Source organism: Cetorhinus maximus, chromosome 29, assembly GCF_964194155.1.
Source record: "Cetorhinus maximus chromosome 29, sCetMax3.hap1.1, whole genome shotgun sequence".
NCBI classification, from domain to species: Eukaryota; Metazoa; Chordata; class Chondrichthyes; order Lamniformes; family Cetorhinidae; genus Cetorhinus; species Cetorhinus maximus.
This window is the reverse complement of record NC_135907.1, coordinates 25625551-25651387: the sequence shown is the minus strand read 5'-3', so window position 1 is coordinate 25651387 and position 25837 is coordinate 25625551. Positions and strand designations below refer to the sequence as shown.

Here is a 25837-nt window from a genome sequence, read left to right as displayed (position 1 = left end):
GACCACAAAACCATTGCTGATTGTTGTAAAAACCCATCTGGTTCACTAACTTCCTTTAGGGAAGGAAATCTGACATCCTTACCTGGTCTGGCCTACATGTGACTCCAAACCCACAGCAATGTGGTTGGCAGAGATGAGGAGAATTTTTTTCTCTCAAAGGGTTGTGAATCTTTGGAATTCTTCCCCAAAAGGCAGTGGAAGCAGAGTCTTTGAATATTTTTATGGCAGAGCTAGATAGATTATTGATTAACAAGGGGGTGATTGATCATCGGGAGGTTACATTCAGATCAGCCATGATCTTACTGAATAGCAGAGCAGGCTCAAGGGGCCTACTCCTGCTCCGAATTCATATGTTCATCTGACTCTTAAATGCCCTCTGAACGAGGGCAATTAGGGATGGGCAATAAATGCTGGCCTAGCCAGAGTGACACCCACATCCCATGAATGAATAAAAAAATGGTCCTGGGGATTGGTCAGCTTTTAATTGCTTAAGTTTCTACAATACATTTTCTATTCTGATATTAATTATATTACATTCCTTACTATTATTAGATCCTTAGATATCCTCTATTTCTGGCATAAAATTGTATCTTCTATTGTGAAGACAGACACAAAATAATTATTCAGTGCCTCTGCCATTTTCTCATTCCTCATGATAATTTCTCCTCTCTCTGCTTCCATGGGGCCAACATTTACTTCAGTTACTCCATTTCTTTCCATATACTTGCAAAAGCTCTTTCAAACTGTTCTAATATTCCTGGCTAATTTACTCTCATATTCTATTTTTTTCTCTTTTTATCAACTTTTTGGTCACCCTTTTCTGGTTTGCCACATTATAAGTCTCTTTAATCTAATTGTCAGGGGGCAAAGATGTCACTCTATAGTTTTATAAAATCTATATATATCTTCATGGCTAATTTATAAAATTTTAAAAAACTGGACAAAGGCTTTAAAATGACTGAAGCCATGGCTGGCTATGACTCAAAAGAAAGGAACATTCTGGCATTTAGAGAAACTGACACCTCATTATCTCTAAAGTGATGCTAATGACCCTTGTGACTGTAGAGATCAAATTCAAAGGGAATAATACAAGGGCTATTTACATTTCTCAGGCTAGGCCTGGCCAACGGAGATAGGACAATGGACCCTGAAACCTCTTTTGAAATCCTTAATGGTGGAGACATTACCAACCTCAAGAAGCCAGACTAAGGAATATACATGCTTTGTCCAAGCCAAAGTGGAGAGGTGGTAGTTACATAACAGTGACCCCCCACCCCCCACCGCCCCACCCCAAACCAAGCTAGTGGGACCTGTAATATTACCTCGCGGAGCTGAAAAGCAGACTGCCGTTCTCCATCTAGCAAGCAGCAGCTCAAACCAATGGTGCTGTCCAGGTTTAACTGCCTGGCCCCATCTACACTATTTCCACTGGAACTTCTGTACCAGCGCCTACAAGACCAATCCACAGACTAATTCATCTCTATGTGTCCATCCCATTATGGAAGTCATTTCTACTGGAACAGTGAATTATCCAGCATCAGTCTTCAACCTGCTGAATCTGTGAAAGAATACACCATTGGACTTTGACTCTGGACTCACAGGAAATAGTAACTCTTTATTCTGTAGTTTTTGCCCTTGTGATGTTTGTGTTTAATGTTTATGCTTTTTTGTAAAAGGACATTAAAAAGAATTGTTATATAAAACCTGCCAGTAGGGTGTGCTAAGTCCTGGATGTATTGCCCTCTGGTAGAGAATAAGGAATAAAGGAACCTTTCATTTTTCATACAGGAAGTTGGAGTTCAGAAGCAGATAGCTGTGTGTATTCTTAATTGTTAAGTGACAAAACACTTCAAATGGCGACAAGCACGGGATCATCATTATTAGGGGTTTTAGAGCCTTTTGATCCAGCTACTATGGACTTTGTAGTTTATGTCAAGCAAATGGAAGTTTTTCATTGTGAATGAGATTGAAGAGGAAAAGCAAGCCTCAGTGTTTCTTACAGTCATCGGAATGATTGCTCCTGACAAGCCAGCAGACAAAAGTTTTAAAGAGCTTGTGGATGTTCTGAAAAAGCACTTCGATCCCAGACCAGCAATTATTGCTGAGAGATTCAAGTTTTACCGAAGAGAACAGCATGAAAGTGAGTCAGTTTCATCACAGGGAAATACCTCCCAACTCATTTAGAGAACCTAGGCAGGATCCTGCATTGACTGGAAAAATACGGCATCCGCTGTAAGAAATTCAAATGCTCGAAGCCCTCAGTGGAGTACCTGGGACATGTGATTGACGAAACTGGTCTCTCAACCTCACCCAGATAGGTAAAGGTAGTGATGAATGCACCACACCGAAAATGTAAAGGAGCTTTGTTCGTTTTTGGGACTTGTGAATTACTACGGCAAGTTCATTTTCAATTTGGCTATCAAGGCAGCACACTGAATAATCTGCTGAAGAAGAATGCAAAATGGGATCGGTCACAAGCCTGTCAGGAAAGTTTCAAGGAACTCAAACAAGAGCTTACTTCTGCTAAAGTCCTGGCACATTTCAATAAAAAGTTGCCTGTCAGCCTGGCTGGGATTCATCTGAATATGGTGTTGGAGCTGTCATCTCCCACACATTTCCCGATGGCAGTGAAAGGCCCATTGCATATGCCTCACGCACATCATCCAAGATGGAACAAAATTAGGCCCAAATTGAGAATGAAGCTCTTGGGCTAATCTATGCAGTCAAGAAGTTCCACCAATATTTGTCTGGGTGTAAATTCACGTTAATTACAGGACACAAGCCTTTGACCTGGTTGCTTAGCCCGAAGTCACAAACCCCAACACTTGCTGCTGCACACCTGCAAAGGTGGGCACTGATCTTATCTACTTACCAGACAAAATTACATTTCGCTCAACTGAGAATCATAGAAATGCGGACACAATTTCCAGAATTCCGTTACACCACAGCCCTACAGCCCAAAGTGAAGGCACTGCTTTCAATGTGAACCAGAAAGACTTGTTACCTGTTAAAGCGGATCAAACTCGACTTGAAACGCAGAGGGCTGTTGTGCTCTCCAAAGTTTACCTGTACACATAACAGGGTTGGTGTGTACATCAAGAAGTGACTACTAAGCTTAAGCCTTACTACATGTTCAGATTTGAGCCGACTCTGCAAGATGGTTGTTTATGGGGAATCAGAGTTGTTATTCCTCCAAAATTTCAAACACAAGTGTCAGAAGAACTTCACCTGTCACATGGGAATTGTCAAATTAAAACATTAGCTCATGTACATGTATGGTAGCCACACCTGGATAAAGACATCTAAGGCATGGTCAGTGATTGCCTTCCATGCCAAGAAATGAAGTCTTCTCCTGCACCTGCCCCATTACATCCTTGGGCTTCGCCTGACCACCCATGGCAGAGACTTCATGTGGACTTTGTCGGACCGCTTCTCAGACATACGTTCCTGATTGTGGTGGATGCCCACACAGAGTGGCCTCGTGTTATTCCCATGAAGTCAACTGCTTCAGCAAAGATCACTGGTGCTCACCGGAATATGTTCACTACTTTTGGATTGCCGGAGCAGATTGTGTCTGACAATGGCACACAGTTCACATCATATGAATTTCGAACATTCCTAAAAAACAATGGGATGAAACAGATTCTCATCTCGCCTTACCGCCCATCCTCAAATGGTGAAGTGGAGCGCTTTGTCCAGACATTCAAAATGGCCATATTGAAGGGGAGGAAGCAAACAAATTGAAAGTTGAAGTTGAAGAAATTTTTGATGATGTATCGTAACACTCCACATTCAACAACAGGTATATCTCCTGTTGAGCTGAGGTCTGGAAGACGACTGCGTACCAGAATGGATTTGCTGTATCCGGATTTGAAAGGAAAGATTGGTTCAAGGTAACTTGATCCGAAAAGGTCACATGACACAAGTAAACTAGCTTCAGTTTATTCTGGGTCAGTCTGTTTGGGTCCGAAATTACTGTGTGACACCAAAGTGGCCCCTGGGAAGAATCACCAAGCGTCGAGGACCACTGACCTTTGATGTTGAATCTTCCTGTGGAGTCTGGCAGACATGCTGACCAGATTAGAGAAACCAAATCCAAGGAACCAAATTTCCAGGGATCTCCAGTCACATTGGAAGATTTCTGGGAAACATCTGCTCCAGTTGCTGAAACCCGACTTGATTCAACTGAAAAACCTGTGGCACCTGTAGCTGCAACTGTTGAACCTAAACAGAAACAAGTGGAACAGCAGAACTTTCCATTTCTAAGCAAACAAATTTAGATACCTAACCCAACCATCCTCTCTAGACCAAAGTAAATCTGCAAACCACCTGAGCGATTTGTTCCTGGCTAAAAGGGGAGATGTGATGTTTGTGTTTAATGTTTACGTCTTTTTTTGTAAAAGGACATTTTAGTTAAAAAGAATTGTTATATAAAACCTGCTAGTAGGGTGTGCTAAGTCCCAGGTGTATTGCCCTCTGGTGGAGAATAAAGAATAAAGGAAAAAGCAAAAATCTGCGGATGATGGAAATCCAAAACAAAAACAAAAATACTTGGAAAAACTTAGCAGGTCTGACAGCATCTGTGGAGAGGAACACAGTTAACGTTTCGAGTCCGTATGACTCTTCAACAGAACTAAGGAAAAATAGAAGAGAGGTGAAATAGAAGCTGGTTTAAGGGGGGGTGGGACAGGTAGAGCTGGATAGAGGGCCAGTGATAGGTGGAGATTACCAAAAGATGTCATAGACGAAAGGACAAAGAGGTGTTTACGGTGCTGATATTAACTAAGAAATGTGCTAATAGGTGACATTAAGGGTAGAAAGCAGGACGAGCAAGGTACAGATAGCCCTAGTGGGGGTGGGGTGGGGGGAAGGGATTGAAATAGGCTAAAAGGTAGAGATAAAATAATGGATGGAAATACATTTAAAAATAATGGAAATAGGTGGGTAAAGAAAAATCTATATAAATTATTGGAAAAAAGGGGGATCAGAAAGGGGGTGGGGATGGAGGAGAGAGTTCATGATCTAAAGTTGTTGAACTCAATATTAAGTCCGGAAGACTGTAAAGTGCCTAGTCGGAAGATGAGGTGTTGTTCCTTCAGTTTGTATTGAGCTTCACTGGAACAATGCAGCATGCCAAGGACGGACATGTGGACATGAGAGCAGGGTGGTGTGTTGAAATGGCAAGCGACAGGGAGGTCTGGGTCATGCTTGCGGACCGTAGGAACCTGTTTTTCATACAGGAAGTTAGAGTTCAGAAGCAGATAGCTGTGTGTGCATGTATTCTTAATTGTTAAGGAGTGACAAAACACTTCAGCCCTGTAATTCCCTTTGTTTTGCTATTCCCCCCTTTTATTGTATAAGTGAAAAAGAAGGCTACGTTGCAACCCCCCCCTCTCAGGTTTGAGTGTGTGCAAATAAACTACCCCTCTGAGTTACCTTATCTTGACTTTGCTGTGGAGCTGTTAACAGAAATTGGATCACACCTAAACTGAGGGGTTGGGAAAATATGTCACGACCTATAAAGGGGAACATAAAAATTTATGGATGGGTGGTGAGGGGAGAAATCAGGGCTGTTTAAATTAATTCCCTCCTGTCCGTACACTAATATCATTAACTTCCCTCGTAAGGCACAGGCAAATCTTTTTTGTGCGTTTTTATTTTTTAATTGAATGTATTTTTCGTTGAGCATTTTGAATTGTTTCTTTATATGTTTCCCTCTGTTCATTTACCACCATACCTTTCAGTTTATTTATTCAATCAACCTTGGCCAGCTCTCCCCTCATACCTACGTAATTGGCTTTGTTTAGGACTCTCATTTGGAAGTGGAGTATGTCACTTTCAAACTTAATATTGAATTCAATTATATTATGACACTTTTTTCCCAGAGGACCTTTTATGATGCAATTACTAATTAAACGTGCTCTAACGCATAATACTAGATCTAAAATAACTGATTCCACCAGATACTGTTCCAGTAAGCTGTCACAAAAGCATTCTACAAACTCCTCATCTAGACTACTTTTGAATATACAGTCTACATGAAGATTAAAGTCCCTCACAATTTTAACACTGCCTTTGTTACAAGCTCCAATGATTTATTTCTTCATTCTCTGTCCTACAACATAATTACTATTTGGGAGTCTATAAATTACTTCCACCAATGTTTTTTGACCCTTGAGATTCCTAATCTTCACCCATACTGTTTCTACTTCCTGATTTTCTGAGCCAAGATCTTTCCTCACTGCTGTCCTTAAGTCATCCTTTACTATCAGGGCTACTCCTCCTCCTATTCCATTCTGGAGGTCACTTAATGGATAGTCAAACTAAACATTATAAGATTTTTCCCATCATATGGAAGTATTAGTACAGAAGCCTATATAATTATGAAAGGTTTTGATACAATTGACAGAAAGAGTGCTTCCCTTGTGGGGAAGAGCAAAACTAGAAGCCATTGACTTAAAATAGTCACCAATCAAATAGAGAATTTAGAAGAAGCTTCCTTCTCCAGAGTGGTAAGAATATGACAAATAGTATTGAACCATTTAAGGGAAGACTAGGCAAGCATGAGAGAAAAGGGAATAGAGGGTTACGTTGATTGAGTTAGATGAGAAAAGAAAGGAGGACCATAAGTAGCAGCATGAACTGGTTGGGCTGAATAGCCTGTTTCTGTTCTTCACATTCTGCAAAAACAAAATATTTCACACTGATAGGAAACTTTACCATTTCTCACCCAATGTTAACATCACCTGCCATTCTGTTTCAGTTGCTTGTTCTGCATCATTTTCTACAGTGAAACTCAGAGACTGCTGCGTAGCTCCAGTGCTTTTTTTATTTATGTAGTCCTCTTCCTCAAACATTTCCCGACCAAGCGTGTTTCTATGAGTTTCTTTTCTCGGAACCTCTATTTCCTTAAATAATCTTCCTGCAATGCCCAGGCCTTCTTCAGATACTTGCTCTGTGACCAACATATTCCACTGATGCTCCTTTAATCTCTTTAGATGTGGTATAGCATTTACACACTCCTCTACTGCAGGATGTTTGCTTTCTTCTGTTGCACCATTTCTGAAAGTCAAATAGAATATATATTTTGAAAAAATTGTTACAAACTGAGTTGCAGTAATGGTAATCACATGTTATGTTTTGACCAGTATTTAAGGTATTTATACCCAATTTCATGCATATTTCTATGTACCACAGTTGACAGAATCCCTAGTGCTATATGAGGTAGTTGAGACACTGGATGGGCTACAAATCAATGGTGAGGATGGAGGTATAGAAAGGCAAGTTTATCAGTCACCACAACAAGATGGGAGACATACAGGACTGCAGAGGGAAGTAAGGGTGGAAACTGCAGAGGTACTGTCATAATTTGCCAATCTCCTCAGATCCGAGGGTGGTGCCAGAGGATTGCAGAATTGCAAATGTTGCAACCTTCGTTCAAAAAGTTGTGTAAGAATTAACTCAGCAACTACAGGCCAGTTAGTTTAACCACAGCGGAAGGGATGTTCTTACCAACGTTAAACCGAGATAAAATTAAGTCACTTTTACAAATGCAGATTAATTGAAGAAAGCCAGTGCGGATTTTTTAAAGGCAAGTTATGTTTGAATAGTTGAGTTTTTGATGAGGTAACAGAGAGGGTTCATGAGAGTAATGCGGTTGAGGTGGTGAACCGGATTTCCAAAAGGCGTTTGATCAAAGTGCCACACAATGAGCTTGCCAGCAAAGTTGCTGCCCAAAAGGAATAGTGGCAGCATGGATATGAAGTTGACTGAATGACAACAAACGGGGAGCACTTCAATATCCTCCAGAGCGCGTCTCATTTATTGTTGTTGCCTGCTGCACTCTGCGCAATCTGGCTCTGTCATGGGGGGACCAATTGGAAGACGAAGACAGTGATCCTTTTCCACATGCCGCAGAGGACGACTCAAGTGCTGGGTCTGAGGAGGAGCCAGAGGAGCCCCCCGGTGAGGAGGCGGAACCAATGTGAGGGTCCTTATGGGAGGCAGGAAGACCGGAGAGGTCTTGATTCTGAGAGCTTTCAGCTAGGCATCCAATGCAAAGAGTCAAGGCGATAGCAGGGGTAGCACCACCTCAATCTTTTCTGATGAGGCAATCCTGTCACCCTTAAGTCAAGGTCCGACCTCTGAAATAAAGTTTGCATTCATTCCTCTGTGTAACAAGCGACCCCCAGGCCTATTCCATAGAACCATAGAAAAGTTACAGCGCAGAAAGAGACCATTCAGCCCATCATGTCCGTGCCAGTCAGAAAAAGATGAAAAAGGAACTAGCCACTCATTTTAATCCCATTTTCCAGTACCTGGTCCGTAGTCTTGCAGGTTCCACCGCTTCAGATGCAGATCCAAGTACCTTATAAATGAGTTGAGCGTTTCAGCCTCAACCACCGATTTAGGCAGTGAATTCCTGACGCCCGCCACCCTCTGCATGAAAAAGTTTTTCCTCATGTCCCCTCCATTTCCTTTCCAAAATATGAAGTGTACTAATGGCATTTCACATAATGAGACATTTTTATAATGAAGACGCATATACAATTGAACCAGTGCACACGTGCCAAGGGAACATAACTCACCCGTGACAACCCTTTTCGTGATCATAGTGACTTAAACTTCCATTATTGAGTGCTACGTCTTGGTGCCCTCCCTCGTCGGCAGCTGGATTGGAGGCAGCCTACTTTCTCTGATGCCCTGTTGGCCTTGATGACCTTGGCAGCTGTCCTCTGACCGGTGGAGCCTGTGCAGGCCTCATCTGGATGGGAAAGTCCAGCACCATGGCTGGGCACTCTTCAGTTGTCACGTCCTCATCCGATGCCACAGCCACTGGCAGAGGGGTGGAGGAGCTGTTGCTATCATGCACATGGCCCTGGGAGGAGATTGGAGATGCAAGCTGCAGTTAATCCGCCAACATGAAGTTGGTTTGAACCTCCCTGCTCACCATCAATACACGAGCAGTTAGCAGAGTTACCAGATGCGTAATCCATATATCACACTGGCAGTGACCCGCTGAGGTCAATGCCAGTGTGTGGGCTTGCAGGTATGAACGCAACGCCAGAAACCCGATTAAGTTCCTGCAGCTGCCTCTCCATGACAGTCGCCAGTGTCTCTGTGAAGGAGGTTGTACGTTGAGAGCTCCTGCTCAACGCAGTGCTCTCCTCCGCATGGACTCCTCCAAGACAGAGACCATGGCACGCAGACCCTCAGGGATCTCTGCCAGATCTTCCCGTGCATTCCGCTGGACATCCAGCATCTGCCGCCTGATGGATGACTCCAGAGGCTCATCACCTGCCTCGGACTCAGCATTGTCCTGGTCTCCAGCAATCCTCTGGCTGCCAGCGCCCTCTCGACTCTCTGCATCTGCTAGTGTGATGTGCCCTCACCACTGTGCAGTATCATCTGATCCAACACGTTAATGCCCACCGACGTGCCTGTACCTGTGCTGGTGCAGAGGGAAGATGTGACACGGGTGTATCTGTGAGTGGCTCCTCCTTGGGGGTCAAAGGAGAATCCTCGGGGTTCACCTGGTGTCATGAGGATGGTGCATCTGAGGGAGGAAGAAGAAAATGTCAGTAGCAAACATCATTACGAAGTCACAGTGCAGGCACTCTGGTGGGTTCTCTCAATGGACAACTGCCTCACAGAGGCATTATGAATTGAAGAGCAACAGGGACTATTGGTTCATTCCAAATGCCATTGCCCTACATATCTTATACCCTCCCCTGGTCTCTTCCCTGTCCACTGGACTCTCCGAGACCTCTGCCTCTCCGCGACCTGAGGACATTGCTTCACACTCGTAGGCCATCCCCAGAGTTTCCTCAAAATCAAGAGGTTGGGCACACCTCCACCCATTCATCCTTACTCCTGAACATCATGACTCCTCTTCTCCTGTAAGGACGAAAGTGCTTTCATGAGTCCCCCCATTCATGCCAGACCATACATGCAACCATCCCCCTGGCCCCCACCCCCAGAGACACAGGTGCAGGTGCCCATCACATTGGCACACCTCACCCTTGCACACATCCAATCAACTAGGCACATTTTTCAGTCGCTCAAGGTACAGGGATATGTGTCATTTGACACTCTGCATTTCACACCCGTGAGCGCCAACAAGTCCTGCCACCCACTAAGACACCAATACACAGTTCCAAACGGACTCAGTACTCACCTTGGCAAAGCGCAGGAGGTCACTGAACCATCTCCTGCACCGGAGCCAAGTGCAGCACACAACATCATGGCTGCTCACTTGGGCAGCCACCTCTGTCCACGCCTTCTTAGTTTGATAAGGTGGCCTCCTCTTATTGTCGCGCGGGATCAATATATCCCACCAGGCACTCACTGCTTTCAGAAGAACACAAAGGCATTCATCGGTAAAACAGGGAGCAGAGCGCCCACAGGCATTGCCTTCCCGCCTGGCACGGGATGCAGGTCCTGAGGCCATAATTACTGCTCCGATAGGAAATTCCTTCCAGGCACTGACAGACTCACATACAGCTCCCTGAGGCTTCTGACCACCTCTTGGCAGCCCTCAAGGAGCTCCCTGTCCATTTTTAAATATCCCCCTCCTGGAATCCCAATGGACCCAGCGCCTGCCCTGATCCCGCCGGCAATGTTGAGCCAGTCTTGACGTGTTTCACACTGGCCGACCGTTAACTGGCTAGCCAGCATAAAATCAGGGTCGGGAGCCGATCGCGGGCAGAAGCGGATATCACATCCGCTCCAGGCTTGCCGATCGCACTCCCTCATCGAGTAAAATTCAGGCCCTGGGCTTTATAAAAGGAAGCATAGGGTACAAAAGGAAGGAAGTTATGGTGAACCTTTATAAAACACTAGTTCAGCCTTAACTGGAGTACTGTGCCAAATTCTGGGTACTACATTTTAGGAAGAATATGAAGACTTTAGAGAGAGTGAAGAAAAGATTCACAAAAATGATTACAGGAATGAGGGGCTTCAGTTACTTGGATAAACTGGAGAAGCTGAGGTTACTGTCCTTAGAGAAGGTTGTGAGGAAATTTAGTAGAGGTGTTCAAAATCGTAAGGGGTTTAGACAGTAGATGGAGAGAAACTGATCCCATTGGCGGAAGGGTCAAGAACCAGAGGACACTGATTTAAGGCGAGTGAAATGTAGCAATGGTGAAATAAGAAAAATCGTCTTCATCGCAGCAAGTGGTTAGGGTTTGGAATGTATAAGAGTACGGTGGGAAGCAGATTTAAATGTGGCTTTCAAAGGGCAATTGGAACAGTACCTGAAGGGAAAAAAAAATTGCAGGACTAAAGGAAATGCAAGGATGGGTGGTAGGACTACCTGAGTTGAGCTTACAGAGAGCTGGCATGGGCACGATGGGCCAAATGCCTTCGTTCTGTGCTGTAACCATTCTATGGGGAGAATTTTCAGCATGTTGGGCAGGAGCGGGTGTGGAGCCGATTGCTGCACGCGATCGGCTCCACGCCATCATTTTACGTGGGTGAGCAAACTAAGGCCCGCCCAGCGTGAATTGTGGCTCCCAAGAACAGCGGGAGGGGGCGGGCGGCGGTGGGATTCCAATGACCACCGGGTTCAATGGCGACCGGGCGGCCTGTTTAAAAACCACGCAGGCAGCCTTCCAAAGGCTGCCAATGATGGCGCACAGAAGGGTTCCCGAGAGCGCTCTTGGAGAGCAGGCCAGGCAGGAGGGCAGGTCGGCAGGGCATTGTGCCCCAAGATTCTCAAATGAGTGCCTCGCTGCCCTCCTCCAGGAGGTGGCAGTGCTGCACGAAATCATCGTGCCATGGGATGGGAGGAGGCCCCCCCACATGATGAAAAGTGCCTGGGAGGAGGTGGCAGAAGGGGTCAGCACACACAATTTGGTGCAAAGCACCTGGGTTCAGTGCCACAAGCGTTTCAACGACCTCTTGCGATCGGGAAGGGTGAGTACCATGTTTGCATGGGTCACTGAGCACAGCAGTTAGATTGCCCCCCCCCCCTGGCCCCACTCCCCAACTCTGAATGTAGTTACTGAATTGAATCATTCACTGCATGTGGCCTTTGCTGGGTGGGCCAGCAGTTATTGCCCATGCCTAATTGCCCCTGAGAGGGTGGTGCTGAGTTGGCTTCTGTATCTGCTGCATGTGGTGCACTTAGACCCACAGTACTGTTTTGGGGGCGAGTTCCAGGATCTGTACCGTGACACAGTGCTGGAACGCCGAAGTATTTCAAAGTCAGGATGCTGAGTGACTGGGAGCGGAACTTCCAGGTGGCGGGGCAGCCATCAATCTGCTGCCCTTGTCCTCCTAGGTGGTATTGCTTCCTTGTTTTAGAAGGTCATACATGTGAGTGGCAAACATGATGGAGGCAGCATCTGGGCAAGGGGGTCAGCCCTGGCTGCTTGGAGTGAGTGTATGATGGCTCCAGGGTCACAAATCACATGAGCCCTGCAATGTTTCACTCAGGTGGGGTGGCAGGGCTGCAATGGCAATCCAGGTACAGGGTAGACTAACCAATGCTCCTGTCTCCTTTCAGGAGAAGACTGCACACAATAATGTAGAACGGATGCGGACTGGCGGAGGGCAGGCCAAACTACTCATGCTCACCAAATACAAGCAGGAGGCTTTCGAGCTGGAGAGGTGCCATGCGCCCAGGTCTACCAGCAGTGGTGAGGTTGGGGTGCCAGTGGGAGGTAAGAGCACCGTGCACTGAGGTCACAATGTCTGTCGTTGCAACCATGTTGACTGTTCATTGAATTCAGCATCCAACTTGGGTTTCCCATTGATTATGGAAGGGGGTGCGCATCCTGATCCGGGGGGCCAGGCATGCACATAAACAGTGTTACGACTTCAATTAATCAAATGTCCTTGTTCTTCCTTTCAGCCTCACCGGAGCACACCTGGACTGAGGAGGCAGAGGGCCCTGAAGAGATATACGCACCAGCATCACACCATCTCAGCCAGGCAGGCACCAGCACAGTTACCATCACTTCGGTAGAGATAAGATCGTCGGCTAGTGGCCCGGGGCACAGTGGTGAGGGCACTTCATGCTCGCTTGAGGTGCAGGCAGAGACGGAGACTGCCCATGGCGCCGGCAGTCAGAGGACTGCAGGGAACCAGGAACATGCTCAGTGGGTCGTCCCTGAGGCAGCAGATGCTGGAAGTCCAGCAGGGTCTGCGGGAGGATCTGGTAGAGATACACGAAACCTGCAAGGCCCCAAGAATGATGTTTAATCCAGGGTCCTGACCTGAAGCCTGTTATTCCTGTTCAAACAGCTCTGGAGAGATTTCAAGTTCTCCTGTTCTCACAAGCAAGTAAGTTTAAAAAGTAAATGACTAACAAATAGCATTAGCGAGCCTACTCACCCCTCTTATCCCACCTGTGGATGAAGTTTTTTAAAATGTGGCCCACTCGCCTCCCTATTGCGCCTGTGTAACGCACTGAAAATCGCACGGGCTCTGAAAAATCTCGGTATATTAATGGCTCAAGGGCCTTAAGTGGCCTGTTAATTAAGGACGAGCATGCATCGGAGCGCATAGCGCCTGCCCACCGAAATATCGCGACGGCGCGTGGTGACATCGGGATGCACACCCGATGTCACCGCGCAACATTTTACACGTCGGCGTGTCGGGCCCACCCCCGCAAGCCGACGTCAAAATTCTGGCCTATGGTTCCATGGCTAGGATTTTACGGCCCCGCTGCGCGTGTCTCCCCACAGTGGATGTAGTGAGCCTTAAATCTCCATTCGGCAGGACCATAATATCCCGGCAGGAGGAAGGAGCCGTAAAATCCTGGCCCATGAATCATATTCCCTAACTACTAAGATCTGTAGTGATACAAAACCAAAATACTGTGGATGCTGGAAATCTGGAATAAATACAGAAAATGCTGGAAATGCTCAGCAGGTCTGACAGCATCTGTGGAGAGAAAAACAGAATTAACATTTCAGGTCAATGACTTCAATACATTAGAGGTCTTCAACACAAGTTTCTTGATAGGTGAGGTAGTAAACGATAAGACTTGTTAAATCTTGCTCTCTCATAATTAAAATGCAATTGAGCCACATATTTGTGCTTTGACGGGTTAGCCTAAGTACCTAATGTGTGAATCCCTCTCTGTTGCTTGACACAGCTGTGTGACTGCTATCTTCTGTGGAGCCAGGTTCCCCTTGTACATATCCCAGACAATCATATTGTGAACCAGAGCACTGATTTTCTGCAGACATCCTTTTGCCTCCTCTTCAACCTCTTGCTGCATAAACTGTGAATATAAGATGATAAGTAAGTAGTCAGGCACAAGCAGGTAGTGAACTAATAGATAAATCAGGCATGATGGGCAGACTGACAGACAAAAAGTAATGGATAAACAACCTTATCAGCAAGCAAGTAAATAATCTGAAAGACAGAATGCAAAAAATTACAGAGCTCTTAAAAGGTGACTAATGGACAGCCACATGGATACACAAGCAAATTATAAAGAATTTAGTGTATAGTGCAAATAAAGCAGAAAAGGTATGCTTGCCCACGCTCCATTTTCTCTTTAAACTAAGAGAATTTAAAACTCCTGGGTTTTCTCATCACTACAATGTCTTAGCCATTCCCAGAGTGGATGATGTGCTCTATCTCCAAACAAAAACTATAGAAAAAACCAAAATGTATGTTTGTATTGCTGAAAAAAAGAGACATGTGGAAGTTTTTTATCTTGCACTCATCAGGACTCTTCACAAGAAGACCAATATAAGGGGAAAACAACAATTATGTAAAGAGAGTGCTGACTGGTTGGCAAGTGGACTCTGATTGGTAGAGGCATTGCCATGGAGAATGCACCAGTGATGGTGACTGACAGTTAGCTGCCAAGCATTGTTTGAAATTCAAACCAGGCAGCTTGGCCCTGATTGATCAAGGCATTGCTCTGCGGAATGGGTCAGCGAGTGGTTGTCACTTATTTTGTTTAGCTGAAACAGGCGCAATGTGTGTACATGTTCTTTCTGTCTGCAAAGAACAGGGTCCTGTGTATTAATATATGTAGCTTCCAGTACACGCAAAAGTGACACACTGCGAGCTCGACTGACAATCTTAAATTGGTTGTCAGTGTAATTCTTAGCACACTGAGAATTATTCAGCAAATGTTGTCCAATCGCGGAATCACATCTAATGTTGGACATTGTGTTTTGAATTTTGCAAGCACAGGCTGGTTCGGTCTATACCTTGCCCGTTGCGAACAGTGGCTGGGACATGCCATTTGATATGATCTCCCAGTCTTTGAGATGTATGGCATACATACCTAGCATCACACTGGCACTGAAATTCATATACCACATTACTCATTTGTGTGATAAGTGGAATGTGCTTTAGGCTTGGCGGCAGCATCCTGTTAGTCACAAATACCACTCGTGTTGCTACTGCATAGGAGCAGCATCAAACAGATAGCTTCATCTGTTGCTCAAATTTTTGAGATACCTTGCCCTTCCAAAGTAATCTGAGGTAGACTGGGCACCTTTCAGGGCCAAAAGTGACGGCCTTAGGCCCGTTCATGAGTTTGTGTGATGTACAGCACAAAATGATCTGATCAGGGTAGCCATTATCCTGCAGGATGTCTTTGATGCCCCTATTTCAGCATCAAGCTTGTATGGTGAACAAATGGTTCGGGCCCAATTTACAAGGTTGCCAATAAGACCAATCTTATAGCACATGGAACTGTAAGAATCCCATCGCGTATATTGACCAGTGAAGGTAGGCTTGCGGCAGACCATGGTAAAGAACCCCTGGCAGATTTTTCAACCAGCACGTCAAGGAAGGGGGGGGTTTCATTTGACTGCTCCATTTCAAAGGTGAGTTTGAGCGCAGGATGGAGCCCATTAAGATATATAAGGAAATTATTACATGTAGCTGCGGATTTAAATATAGTAAATGTATCATCCACATATCAGAAATATGCGAGGGGTAGGCGTTTTGACATTGCTAGCCTATTCACCACTTAAGGAAGCGCTGCAGCACTACATCATAGCAATCTAGACCCACCACCATTGTGTGAATCAGTATTCATTGAACTTATGAACTTGGCAACTCGCGCAGTTGAGCTCAGTTTTAATGACTCCATGTATGCCCAAATAGATGGTGTTGCCATGGGATCCCCTCTAGGTCCAGCTCTTGCAAAGATCTTTGATGGGTTCCATGAGAAACATGTCTTCGAAGGAATGACAATTAACTTCTTAGTGTTCATTCTCATGTACTTGAATACCTGGCAGCACAATCATATTTTGCAGACACAATAGGCCAAATGGCCTCCTTCTGCACCGAAACAATTCTGTTGTACCTCATCCATACTTAGGCCGGAATCGTCTGCTCCCGTTGGTGGCGGGCATGAGCAGACAATATGATGAAAAGGCCAAAAACCAGTTTTACGGCGTCATGAAACCATTTTGCAATCATCCGCTCTGCCCATCAATGGCGGGCTGCATTTTCCCGCTGTCCAATGTCATAAACTTAATTTTAATGCATTTGCATGTCATCGTGCCTGCACACCGGAATCAACCCCTACAGTGCAATGCTGGGGCAAGGTCTCCAGTGCAGTGTAGGGGCAAGGCAGCACAGACTGAAGGAAGTACACAAGCACATGCCAGGGGCCGGGGGGGTGGTTGGGAAAGCGGCCACGCATTTGGCATACCTTGTCAAAAATTAGCATTCTTCTGCAGCTGAGACCATTCAGCAGCAGCTCCATTGACATGCTTGGAGTCGGGCCTCTGAAGCATTTCTGCCCACCCAAACAATGCAAAAGCATGAATGGACACCCAAATGCTCCAGATCTTTTCACCCCTCGGGAGCAGGCTGCAAATTAATGTGTGTTTTAGGGGGATGCAGAACAATTGGGCGACTGAATAAGTTGTAGAGTCCCCTTGGGAAAGGTGGTCATGGTGCAGTCATGGCTAGAGATGCTCAGATCCCCTTGCAATGTCTTTATTAAGGTTTGGACCAGTATCCCTCATGGTTCAAACCAGAAGTGCAGCCTTGCAATCCATTTTAGGGGAATGCCTGTGTCTGAGTTGAGAGCACAGCGTGCAGTCCAGTGGCCGAAGCTGTAACCAATCAGTTAAGTGCAGTGGGGTGGAGGTGGGTGAGGTTTCAGACAGCCATGAAGTGCACTACACACTGGCCATTCAAGTGGTGGCCAACGCTCTCCAGCATGGGCGAGGGGCCTTGAGACTGCAGGAGGAGAATGTCAGGATCATGGAGCCTGGTGATCCAGTGGTATGCCTCTTGGCTTACAGGGAGTGGAGAAGAAGGAGAAGAGTGCGATGGTGGCACCTGGCTCGCCAATGGGAGGAGATGAAGGTGCGGCAGGGCCCCCTTCGGACGCAGCTGAAGATCTAATGAGCCATTGCTCGTAGGCGCCTCGCTAGACCCAGAGTATATAGATGACGCTTGTCATTCCTGCAAATGTCTGAGAGCCAATGTCGCTGAATTTGCTCAAGTCTAGGGAACTTGTTGGTCACATATGTCACCTGCTGCAGGATTTAGCACCGGGTACACGGAGGGCATCTACTGCCAGTGGCCATGAAAGTGACTGCGGTGCTCAATTTTTACACCAGTGGCTACTTCCAAGGCTCCACAGGTGACCTGTGCAGTATTTCGCAAGCTTTCACGCACAAGTGCATCCAGGAGGTCATGGACACCAACTTTGCAAAGGCACAGAACTTTGTGCATTTCTACCGGGATCAGGCAAGCCAGGAAGCAAGAGCATTGGGATTTGCGCAGATCTCTGTTTTCCACAGTGCAGAGCGCAATCGACTGCACTCACATGGCATTTGATCTCCTTGGCAACAAACAGTCAACTACATCAACCGCAAGAGCTTCCACCCGCTGAATGTTCAGCTGGTCTGCGACCACCACAAACGCATCCTACAGGTCTGCACACAATTCCCAGGAAGCGTTCACGATTTCTACATCCTTAGTTGAGAGTGATGAGATAGTTAACCTACCCTGGCGGCATGGATGAGATCATTCATCCTTTTTCTGCACTGGATGGCCGACCTCTTGAGTGCAGCATTGCCACTGACCACCTCTGCCACCAACTCCCAAGTAGTGAGACTGATGGGCCTCCTGCGGCCAAAGCAGGGGTTGAGGACATCACGGGAGGTCTCCACGGCGTTTAAAAGGCGTCCCAGGGACGCGTCTCTGAATCGGGGGGTATACACTCTCCTTGGCGTTTGGGGCCATGTCTTCACTGAATAAGTTCTGGGCTGCAGGTATTGAGAAGTGTGTGCGCAGCTGTCATTAAAATATGGCGCCCGAGCGAGTCAGTCAACCTCAGTCGAAATCCCGTGTGAAAGACAGAGTTTCCACGGGCAGAATTTTGGCCTTGGCAGGCGGGTTCAGTGGGAGCGGTCGGGAAGCCAACCACTACCTGCGATTGCCACCGCACCGCAATGTCACACTGCCGAGCCAATTAAGGCCCACCCAGCGTGAAATGTGAAATACACTCATGACTTTTATTTTTTGGTTAGAAACGTGGAGGGTGGCTACTGAACAGAGTCACAGAGTCTGCTGATGTACTTTCAACAAAAGAAAAAAAACATTTATTAAACAAGAAGATGATGAACTATATTTTCATTTTTTTGGAAACCTCATCCACGTGTGGGATGAGGTTTCCAAAAACAAATAAAAATAAAACTAAAACTTTAATTTTTCATGAATAACATGTCCCTGCTCATGTGACAGCAGACTCTGTGACTGTGTTCAGTAGCCACCCTCCACGTGTCTAACCAAAAAATAAAAGTTAGGATTTATCAAGCCAGGTTCCACCCAGGAATCTGACTTGTCCAGTACTAACATCAGGTGGGATCATAACAGCATAATAGCAAACGAATAGCAACAGTGGAAATTTTGTGCTTTTTCCAACAAAGTTGATGCCTAAAGGACTTACTTTATCCCAATTTTCTCCTGTTACTCAGTTACATTGGTGTGTGCTTCCACATTTGCTAGCAGCCCTTTAGTAGCTCATCAAAATATTTTTGCCTCATGTGAAAGCCTACACAAGTGTGAGCAGGCTATTAGCTTGTGAAGGTAAATAATAATAAGGGCCTCAGCCATTCCCAACATCTGCATAGGAGAATCAGAGGTGACAGTAATTCTTACCAGTTTCTCACTGATTGCCTGAAAATCCATCTGGTTTAGTTGAGAACATATATAATACAGAACGTCTTTGATTTGTCCAGTTGAGTCATGGAGCGGCACCGTGCCACACAGTGGCGTGGGTAAATTATTTGCTGAAAAGTCTGTCTTCTGCCAGGGGAATAAAAAGCAGGTTTAATTGTTGTAGCCTAGATTCATGATAAGGAGTAATCTGCGGCAGGGTGAAAACCTGCATCAGGTCATTGTGATATAACTAACAACAATGCGATTGGCTATCATAGCATTAACTGCTGCACCTAGATTGTTGATGTACACCTGAAACAGTAGCAGTTAAGATTCTGAACCCATGCTTGTATTTCTACTAATAATACAACATTCTGCAAATATCGAGTTGTGGAAAAACATTTTCCCCTAATTTCTTGAACAAGATGGGATAGATTTTTAACTTGCAAGGCAACCTTCATCTATTGACACCCAGCACGTGTTTGGAATGCTCAGCTGATCTAAGTTATTGTAAGCTGATATAAGTTATTGTAAACTGATACAGTTCACAGCATTCAAGACATGAGGTAATGTGCAGATACGTGATAAAAGTGAGTCACTGTGACATAAGATTAGGAAGACTATGACAGAACATAGTCTTGGCTCAGCATGTATGATGTAAAGTATCTCTCAAGCCTGAACTTATGCTCCTGAGGCGGGTGCATAGAGCTGAGAAATTTCCCAGCTCACCACAGCTGCAGTGGAAAAAGTGCCCCAAATGGCAGGAGCTTTGTTCAAGGAGGGCAGCTGCAAGACAAAATCAGGCCTTCCAACCACAGGTGTAGATTGGAGGTGGCCCCAGGGGCTGCTGAGCACTGAGGCAAGCTGGTTAAAAGACCTGCCTCGGTTCTCTGGGACTTTGCCCCAGTTGTTTTGTTAAATATTAGCCCTCTAGATTTCACCCTTCATACTCCCTCAACTCCCCCTCACCACCCACTCGATTTAAAGATTCACTTCCTTCAGTAGTAAGAACTCATGTGCAGGAACAAAGATTTAAAACTTTTAGGCAAGCAGCACCCTTTGAAATCAGAGGATAGAAAATGGAAAGGTGGGAGGAAGGTGGTAGTCAAGGAAGAGAAGAAACAGCTGGAGATTCTCGCATCCCCTCTAAACCTCCTGCCCCTTACCTTAAATCTATGCCCCCTGGTTATTGATCCCTCCATCAAGGGGAAAAGTTCCTTCCTGTTTACCCTATCTATGCCCCTCATAATTTTATACACCTCAATCATGTCCCCCCTCAATCTCCTCTGCTCCAAGGAAATTAACCCCAGTCTATCCAATCTCTCCTCATAACTAAAACTCTCCAGCCCAGGCAACATCCTGGTAAATCTCTGCACTCTCTCTAGTGCAATCACATCCTTTCTATAATGCGGATTCCAGAGCTGCATGCAATATTCTAGCTGAGGCCTAACCAACGTTTTACACAGTTCCAGCATAACCTCCCTGCTCTTATATTCTGTGCCTCGGCTAATAAAGGCAAATATCCCATATGCCTTCTTAACCAACTTATCTACCTGTCCCGCTACCTTAAGGGACCGGTGGACATGCACACCAAGGTCCCTCTGATCCTTGGTACTTCCCAGGGTCCTACCATTCATCATGTATTCCCATGCCTTGTTTGTCCAGCCCAAGTGCATCACCTCACACTTATCCGGATTAAATTCCATTTGCCGCTGATCAGTCCGTCTATATCATCCTGTAATCTAAGGCTATCCTCCTCGCTATTTGCCACCTCACCAATTTTTGTGTCATCCGTGGACTTACCGATCAACCCTCCTACATTCAAATCTAAATCATTTATATATACCACAAACAGCAAGGAACCCAACACCGATCCCTGTGGAACCCCATTGGACACAGGCATCCAATCACAAAAACACCCCTCGACCATCACCCTCTGCTTCTTGCCACTCAGCCAATTCTGGATCCAATTTGCCTTGGATCCCATGGGCTCTTACCTTCATTATCAGTCTCCCATGCGGGCCTTAATTGGCCCGCCAGTGTGATATTGCAGTCTGGACCTGATCGCAGGCAGCAGCCGGCTTCCCAACCTCCCCTGCCCAGCCCACTCGATGAGGGAAAAACCCTCTCCCATAATCTGATAATTAATTAGGAAGCCTCATCAATGGGCACGTTGAGGTTTTCAACAGCAAATAAAAATAAAATTAAAATTTTAACATTTCATTTATAACATGTCTCTGCTCATGTGACAGTCACATGAGGGGACATGTTTTATAACATTTTTAAAAATTTATTTTTAATGTTCTAAACTCGTCATCTCCCTGAGGCAGCTCTGTGCCTCAGGGAGTTTTTCCAGCACGCACCCACACACATGCGTGAAGTTTGCGTTCGCCCTCCTCCCCCTCTACACAGGCAGCGCTAAGCACTGCCACCCGCGACTCACACTGGGCTGACCTTAACTGGCCTGCCAGGATGATATTGCAGTCCGGCCCTGAACGCGGGCGGTGGTCAGCTTCCCAACCGCCCCCTCCAAGCCCATCCGATGAGGGAAAAATCCTCTCCCATAATCTGACAATTTATTAGATGAAACAATTATTCTAACTTCTGTAAATTTTTAGCATTAACTGTCAATGTATGCTCCCTTATTACCAATGATCAACTAGTGCAAGAAAATAATTTATTAAATCTCCCTTTCAAATTTTTATAATTTCTATTAAATCCCTTGTTAAACATTTCTGTCATTCCTTTATTTTCTATTATAATATTGTGGTATTAGTTCCTTTATGACCCTGTTACCTCTTAAGGCAACTGCCAATTATTTTCATATGCTCTTTTAGAACACCCTTTTGCTTACTTTATCTTTTCAAATGTGTCCTGGCCTTGCCCCTGTGTTGACATTAGTTTTATTTTATGTTTCCTTAAATCTTATTTGTGACCTACTGCACAAGATTACAGCAGTACGTGTTCTTGACCATGACTACACATGGTAAGGTTTTGTTGCACGATGATCTTCATTTTCATTTTTCTCCATTTTAATTTAATTTAAATATCCCTGCTCAAATACGGACAGGCGATTTTTATGCCGTCAGAATCGCCCTCCAGACTGGGTGGTGGATTTTGGCAGAGAACATCCCAGAGCACATTTTCATCCATTTCCACTTGACATGTCAGAAAACTGGTGCGACAATGTCAGAAAGCCTAGGCCTTTATGTCCCACAGAGTTCAGGTACGAACGTTTCCTTTAAATTCTCAAGTGTATTTTGTCTGTCAGATGTTGGCAGACCTCCATGTATTTCCGTCATTTTCTGTTTTATTGCAGCAGCACAGATCTGATACTATTGTATTGAGCATTATGCAATCATCAGTACACAGGAAATCTCAGGGGTGTAAAGCTCACAATGCACATGTAAAATTTATGAAATATGTAGGTAACCAATGCTCTGAAACAAAGATATCTTCCTTTAGCTTTAATCAATATCAGTAGAGCCTGGCTGGCTCAATTAGCAGCACTGTGGCACTGAACTACAAGTCCCAACCCTGGACTTTTTAGCCACAGAAGGAGTGTTGATGTGGCTCAAAGCAGGATATTAAACAGCCTGTAAAATCCTTCTATTCCAAAAGGAAGAAGAGTGTGGAGATATGCAAGTCAAGTTACCTTAAACTAGCATCTTCACAGCAATGGACTTAGATTAGTTTGGAACCAGATGATCAGTTTTCCCACTGGGCCATGCAGAAAATAGACTGGAAACCAAAATCAGCTGACCAATAGAAGTGTTCAAAAGCATGAGCGGGCTGGATAGAGTAGATAGGGAGAAACTGTTCCTTCTCGTAAAAGGATATAGAACAAGAGCGCACGTGAAAAGTTGAGTCATCATCCCACTCCAAAGGCCTGCCTCCTTTCAGTTATGGGACTGGAAAATACATGTCTAAGTGAACTATCCTAAATTGAGTTCTTTTGATAATCCCTACCTGCTGAAACTCTTCTATTTCTAGTTGTAATGAGTGTTCTGGAGCTCTTAAAGGAACAGTGGAACTTTGTAATTCCACACTCTGCAGACCACAGGCTCTGTAGGTACAAAAAAAGAGATAAGAGGTGTCCTAGCTAATATTCATTCCTCAATCCAAATCACAAAAACAGATTATCTGGGTATTATCACATTGCTGTTTGTGAGAGTTTGCTGTGCAAAATGCTGCTGGGTTCCTACAACAGTGACGACACCTCAAAAGTACCTCACTGCCAGTAAAGCACTTTGGGATGACCTGTGGGTCATGAAAAGTGCTATATAAACACAAATTTTTCTTCCTTTTTACTCCTGTTCCAGCAGGATGCAGAGATGCACGCAGACCTGCACGCCATCTGGTTGCAATGGTTGAGTTCCTGCAGTGGCAATGCAAGGGGGAAACAGGGCATCTCAACATCCCTCAAGGTGCTCCTTCCCCTCAAGGAGTCAGGCCAGGGCCCTCGGCGCCTGAAGGGAGGAGGAGTGGCAGCTGGACACCCCAAGGTCATCCACTCAGGAATCTCAGAGGCTGTCCTCTCCCTCTGGGTCCCCTTTGCCTGTGACCCTCTTTACCTCATCCTCTGTCACCGTAGAGGGAGCAGCTGGCCCACAGGAGGACAGCCAAAGCAAGCCGGGGCCTTCAAGGCTTTGGCTCTCCAGAGGACCCATGCCGAAGTCATTAGAGGGAACAGGACCAATCATTGCACAGGCTGTCTCCACCCCTGCTGTTAGGCCTAGAAAAGTTAAGAATTTCTGAATGAACCTGCCTCCAGCACACTTCAGTGTATTCCAGACTTGAACCACTCGCTGTGAAAAAGCTTATTTCACACGTCACATTTATTTCTTTTCCAAATCGCTTAAAATCTGCGCTCTTGTTCTAGATCCTTTTATGAGAAGGAACAGTTTCTCCCTCTCTACTCTATCCAGTCCCGTCATGGTTTTGAACACCTCTATCAAATCTCCTCTTAGCCTTCTACTCTCCAAGGAGACCTCTCCAATCTCTCTTCATAAATGCAGTTTCTCATCCCTGGAACCATTGTGTGCACTCTCTCCAATGTGTTCAAATCCTTCCTATAATATGGCACCCAGAACTGTGCACAATACTTATAAGTTCAGCAAAATCTCCCTGCTCTTGTATTCTATGCCTCTATTAATAAAGCCTAGGATACCGTATGCTTTATTAACTGCTCTCTCCACCTGTCCTGCCACCTTCAATGATCTATGCACATATACACCCAGGTCCCTCTGCTCCTGCACTCCCTTAAGAATTGTACCCCTTATTTTATATTGTCTGTTCATGTTCTTCCTACGGAAATGCATTACCTCACACTTCTCCACCTTGAACTTCATCTGCCACCTATCTGCCCACTCCACCAACTTATCTATGTCCTTTTGAAGTTCTATACTGCCCCCACAGTTTACAATGCTTCCACGTTTCATATCATCTGCAAACTTTGAAATTGTCCCCTGCACACCAAGATCTAGATCATCAATATATATCAGGAAAAGCAAGGGTCCCAATATCAGTCCCTGGGGAACTCCACTACAAATCTTCCTCCAGCCTGAAAAATATCCATTAACCATTACCCTGTTTCTTATTACTCAGCCAATTTCGTATCCATGTTGCTACTGTCCCTTTTATTCCATGAGCTTTAACTTTTCACACAAGCCTGTCGTGTGGCACTGAATTGAATGCCTTTTGAAAGTCCATATAAACAACAGCAGCATTACCCTCATCAACCCTTTCTGTTACCTCTTCAAAAAGCTCCAGCAAGTTAGTTAAACATGATTCACCCTTTAGAAATCCATGCTGACTCTTCCTCATCAACCCACGTTTTTTCATGTGACTACTAATTCTATCTCGAATAATTGTTTCAAGAAGCTTCCCCACCACTAAAGTTAAGCTTACTGGTCTGTAATTGCTGGGCTTATTCTTACAATCTTTTTTTGAACAAGGGCATAATGTTTGCAATTCTCCAGTCCTCTGGCACCTCCCCTGAGTCTAGGGAAGACAAAAAGATTATGGCCTGTGCTGCTGCAACTTCCAAGCTTGCTTCCTTCAATATCCTTGGATGCATCTCACCCGGTCCCAGTTCCTTGTCAACTTTAAGTACTGACCGTTCATCTAACACTTCCTCCTTATCAATTTTGGCCCTTCTAGTGACAGAGTTTCTTACTCTGTCACAATAACTTTGGTAGCATCTGCTTCCTTGGTAAAGATAGATGCAAAGTATGCATTTACCAGCTCAGCCATGCCCCCTGCCTCCAAGTGTAAATCCTCTTTTTGCTCATTAATCAGCCCTACTCCTATTTTTACCACTATCTGAACTGCACCTCTGCCCACCCTCTGATCGCACTCCCATGGAGCACCTATGCCCACCCAACACGAGGCTCTCACACTTTCAATTTCAAAAACGCAGTTGTAGTAAGATTTCTTCTCAGGTCCCCATCCTTTCTCCTCCCCCAGTCCTTTCACCCATCCACACTGACCTCCCCAACCTCCTCCTTCCCACCCCCAGGGTCTGTGTCTGCCTCCAAGTCCCCACTAACCACCTTTGCCGTCCCTCCTACCGCTACCATCGCACCCTCACCCTCCTACCCTTCCGGCTCACTCTGCCCCCTCTCATACTAATGACTCCCTCCTACCACGCCCACCCTCAGTTCGCTCCACAGACCCCTCCCTTGTGTGTTCACACAGACATTCCCCCCTTTACTCCCTCATCCTCCCG

The 25837-nt window shown here is 45.5% G+C and overlaps 1 protein-coding gene across 1 annotated transcript in view; it reads right to left on the bottom strand.

Moving 5' to 3' along the window:
- LOC144669355 (inositol 1,4,5-triphosphate receptor associated 2-like) overlaps window positions 1–25837 on the bottom strand; it is a 184654-nt gene that overhangs the window by 40375 nt on the left and 118442 nt on the right. Inside the window, exons 13-14 of the mRNA XM_078531724.1 lie at window positions 14070–14233; window positions 9447–9556 (exon numbers count right to left, since the gene is read on the bottom strand). Of these exons, the coding sequence (XP_078387850.1) occupies window positions 9447–9556; window positions 14070–14233 (274 nt within the window). The remainder of the gene's footprint in view (window positions 1–9446; window positions 9557–14069; window positions 14234–25837) is intronic.